Genomic DNA, 4,683 nt, shown 5'->3' with positions numbered 1-4,683 from the left:
TAGGCCTAGCCTAAAATCTGCACCACTTGGACGTAGGTAGGTCATTCAGCTCTCACACAAGCCAGTTTCCATTCAATTTTCCATTTTAATAAATTGCTTGGCCATTCAAATTAGAAATCCGTAGGCCTACAATGAACTCTTGAAATGCGCATTCAGTCTTCTATTGTCCATAAACTCGATACACTTTCAGGGTTTGACTTGCAATTTACAGCCTATAGGCTTAATGCATTTCTTGTATTTAATAGGCTACGGGTTCCTACACTGCCCTGATGATCCTGCGTTTTGATTCAACAGTTTAGAACTTTTCCCTTGAATTAATTAGGTGAATGTCCATTTTTAACAGTGTATGGAAGCGCACCCAGATGCGCAATTCTTGGGCCGAACTTTCATCATGCGCATATGCGACTGAGCTGAAACCATAGTTATAACAAATTCCGGCAGGTGGCGCCAATGGGCGTTTTTGATTTTTCCTATCCTTTATTTTACTGATCCCTTGCCTTCCTCCAAGCTGGAAGTCCCTTCGTGATGTCATATCCTGACTGTGTTGTGGAGCTGTGTCACAGGAGAAACGCTGACAATGTAACCTTATAAGAGTAACTAGAAGCTTGGCCCAGTTGATAGTCTGGCGATATTTCTGGTATTGAGTAGGCAAGTTCTAAACAAGTTAACATGACGTCTGCGTTCTCCTGTTGTATGGGATGGTGCGGGGATTCGGGTTCTGGCCACGTAACCCTGAAGGAGATGCCAACTGTTCAGTTGGACACCCATCACATGGGTAAGATGACTCTAAATTAGCTGCCTTCTGCTTACTGACTTGTCTGAACATGAGTCGTGGCGAGCTGTCAGTGACAGAGTCATTTTGGACTTGTTTATAGAAAGAAATAACGACAGACATCAGTGTATTGTTGTAGCCTTCAGCTCTTTTTTTTTTAAATTCCTTTATTTATAACTATATTTTTTTCTGTTTGAAACCCGGTACTGTTTAACGTTCACTGCTCTGCTAGATGTGCATTATGGGCTATAATAAAGCACGAGTCTTTACTGAGGTTCACACTAGACTACACTTTGCTTGCTACAGGCACAGATGTTGTCATCGTTAAAAGTGGAAGGAGGATATGTGGCACTGGTGGTTGTCTTGCCAACGCACCTCTCCATCAAAATAAGAGTTATTTCGAGTTAAAAATTCAATCCTCAGGTGAGTGACTACTCATGACCCCCCCATTATTATGCCTTTCCCTCACAAAAAAATGGGCACATTTTGTGTTATTACAATCCTCCTCTTTGAGGACCCTGACACACACACATAATTGTCTACTGCTGGTCATCTGATTGAAATGAAATCAGTGTGACTAGAAATGTTCTAGATGGTGTGTTCAGTTAAACAAATGTAGCACTGACCAACTAATGGTATGTGGAGCGGCTGGAGCCACAAGAAAGGTTAAGAAAGGAGTCATATTGACCTGAAGGACCGGTTGAGTGTTCAGCCAAACCTGTCTTAAGAATTTATACGAAAAAAAAAAAAGTCGTAGTCATGCATATTAGGAATTGATAATTGTGGAAAGCAGACCTCAGCATCCATACACACTACACTCAGCCTTTGTTAACCACACAGTTGTAGATAATTCTGCATTCCAGAAATCTCAGAAGTTGGATATTTCCATCTCGAAATGCCATAGTTGTGTTCAAGAGAAACTCTAAGTCAGAGTTCCTACCTGTAAATTTGGGGCAAACCCATCCAACTGTGAAGTTGGATCTGGGAAGGTCAGAAATATCCAAATAGTCTGAAATGCAGCATAAATTACATGGTTTACTATCTGTTTTCTGCCATTGGTTGTCAAGGTATACTGCCACTGACCTTATGTGCTGTAGCTGTTTTCGTAGCCTATAAATGATGAGAATAAGGCGCTGTGCATTCACAGGGGTATGGGGCGTTGGAGTCGCGACTCAGAAAGCAAATCTAAACCAAGTGCCCATGGGAAGGGATATTCACAGTCTGGTCCTCCGATATGATGGCACCATATACCACAATAATGAGGAGAAGAACAGACTGCCTGCAAACAGTCTGCCACAGGAAGGAGATATAGTGGTGAGTGTGTGTGTGTGTGTGTTTGAGAGAGAATATGCTATGGTCTTGTGGTTATGTGGTTGAATTTATATATTTGTGTGTGCGAAGAATGGCAGCTAGCTGGATGAGATGGTGGTGAAAGTTTGTATATTCTGTGAACATAGTACTATGAAGAGTTGAACTGTAAATGTCAAGTGATGTGGTTAACATCAACCTGGTTGGAAAGCCTGTGAGTTAACTACATTCATGACCCATGCTATTGATATGCCATCACTAAATAGAAGATAAGTCATTTGATAGCTAATTTGTCTTCATTGTGAGTTGCCATAACCTTTATTGTCCTATAAAAACGCTCTGGGTCTGTTTCAGGGCATCACATATGATCACGTGGAAATGAACATTTATCTGAACGGGAAGAATATGAACTGTCCTGCCTCTGGGATACGAGGGACGGTCTACCCTTTCGTCTTTGGTGAGCTCGCTGATACAGTTTATGTTAACATGAACTACTGACTGTGTTGTGTTGATCACTGGTATGTGTATATTGGGGATCAATAAAGTATCTATCTATCTATATATATATATGGGAAAGGAACCATGGCTTACTTATAGGTGAGCTCTGGAGCCTGAACATGAATGTGTTTTTATGATATCACCACTAGGAGGCAGGGTACAGTTGAACAGAGATGGTAATAAATAGGTTATGATGAACAGGTAACTTGCATTCAAGTGTCAGATGTCGTCTACAACATATTTGATGAAATGAAAGTCACATCACTGCAGTATTCACAGATAAATATCAATGATATCGTTCAGGCTAAGCTTTTCATGAGAACTGCAGATGTTTCAGTGAGGTTAAAGGAGGTATAATAATGGTTATGTTGTCACACAATTTATAATAGAAAAAGCATTATCATGATGCCCCCCATCTTGTTAAACTTACGTTGGTTTGTAATTTGACTTATATTTTAATGAACCTTTTGTATACTTTCCTCTCAACATAGAGCTTATAATTTTTTAGTTTATATGTTGATGTATGTAGTTACTTCAAATGGGTATTGAAACACTTGCTTTACAAGTTTACATGCTTCTAAACAAATAAGTTATATCCTTTCCCTCCTGAATTCCATCAGCCAGTCATGACAATGTATTCCTATATTTGCCTCTTTGAATTCCAGTCATTCTCTCCTTCTTTCCTCAGTGGATGACAGTGCAATCCTTGACTGCCAGTTCAGTGACTTCTATCACACTCCTCCAGCTGGCTTCCAGAAGATTTTGTTTGAGCAGCAGATCTTCTAAGTGTTATGTGTATTGTGTGAGATTCCAGACCATAAAGTCAAACATTCTAGATTACTCCACTTCAGCTCTCTCTGATCAAGTGTTCCGTCAATCATCTGGGAACGTTGAGATTCCAGGATATAAAAGCCATGTGTTCCAGTGTTGCTTAATCCAATCACAAATTTCCACCACAGGATAATTCTAACAGTAAATATTTTGTTCTTTCTTCCAACGCTGGAACTACTGTGATCTTAAGACACAACCTTCACAGTATGTGTGTTGCAAAACACCGTCTGACTCCCAAAGATGAACTTCTTTCTACACACACACACACACACACACACACACACACACACACACACACACACACACACACACACACACACACACTTGTGGTCTGTGTCTCTCCAATGAATGTGTGTGGCACAGTGTTGTTTTGTTTTGAGACAGCTATGATGTGTTGCAGTTGTTATGCTCATGATGCCTCATGTGTGACGGGCCTTGCAGGATTAGCTGCTGATGTCATCATCTGTGACGATGCTTACAACTGGTGGAGTCAAGCACTCCCCCTGGGATGTGACACCTACTGTCAAGGGTGATTAGAATGGTGGAAATTGAAGAGATTATTTGGCCAACAAATTTAAGGGGCAGTCATTGGTGAACAAAATAATTTAAGGTAAACTTAATTTTTAAAGGGTGAACAGTCTTTTTGCAATGTTTGACATACTGTCTGTCAGTTTATGTTGGATTTGAGGTCCTATCTGAAAGCTGTTTTAATTTGTTATAACTACAGTACTGAACTGTACCTTTTCAGCACATAAAGGAATAATCTTGGATCGTGTTCATTAATCGTTTATCGATGGTTATACAGTATGCTATGCTTTATTGGCTCTATCTTAAAGCCATGTCTCTGTGTGTTTAGATCACACAGAGGTGTTAAATGTTTTGTGCTTTCTGGCACAAATATTTGACTGTATATCTTGATTATGTTTGGTATGTAATCAACACTAAATATTTATGTATAACTGTATTGTTACTGTATATTTTCTTGGCTTAATAAACTGTAAAACTTAATTTTGTTTGGTCTTGGATATGGAGAGATGAAACTATTATCACTCTACTAAAAGGACATGCCAAATAGTAACACTATTGTATCATGTAATATAACACGTTGCTCTAAATTAAAGGCTTTGAGTCTGTCATAAATTAAATTCACCATAGGCCAACTGTATTGTCCAGCACTGTGTAGACCTGTATAGATGGGTAGCTTAGTTTTCAGTTTGAAGGGGATTGGTTACCTGAAATGTATTGTAATGTATGTAGGCCTACAATACCTGAAT

At 39.5% G+C, this 4,683-nt stretch overlaps 1 protein-coding gene across 1 annotated transcript; it reads left to right on the top strand.

Moving 5' to 3' along the window:
• The first annotated feature begins 520 nt into the window (after window positions 1-520).
• Window positions 521-4,417, top strand: spryd7a (SPRY domain containing 7a). Its single transcript, XM_062528269.1, has 5 exons — window positions 521-775; window positions 1,079-1,195; window positions 1,920-2,086; window positions 2,435-2,537; window positions 3,267-4,417. Exons 1-5 carry the CDS (start codon window positions 670-672, stop codon window positions 3,362-3,364), a joined length of 591 nt encoding a protein of 196 aa, XP_062384253.1. The 5' UTR covers window positions 521-669; the 3' UTR covers window positions 3,365-4,417.
• The last annotated feature ends 266 nt before the right edge of the window (window positions 4,418-4,683 follow it).

Source organism: Sardina pilchardus, chromosome 23 (assembly GCF_963854185.1).
Source record: "Sardina pilchardus chromosome 23, fSarPil1.1, whole genome shotgun sequence".
NCBI lineage: Eukaryota > Metazoa > Chordata > Actinopteri > Clupeiformes > Clupeidae > Sardina > Sardina pilchardus.
This window is presented reverse-complemented; position numbering and strand designations above follow the sequence as displayed.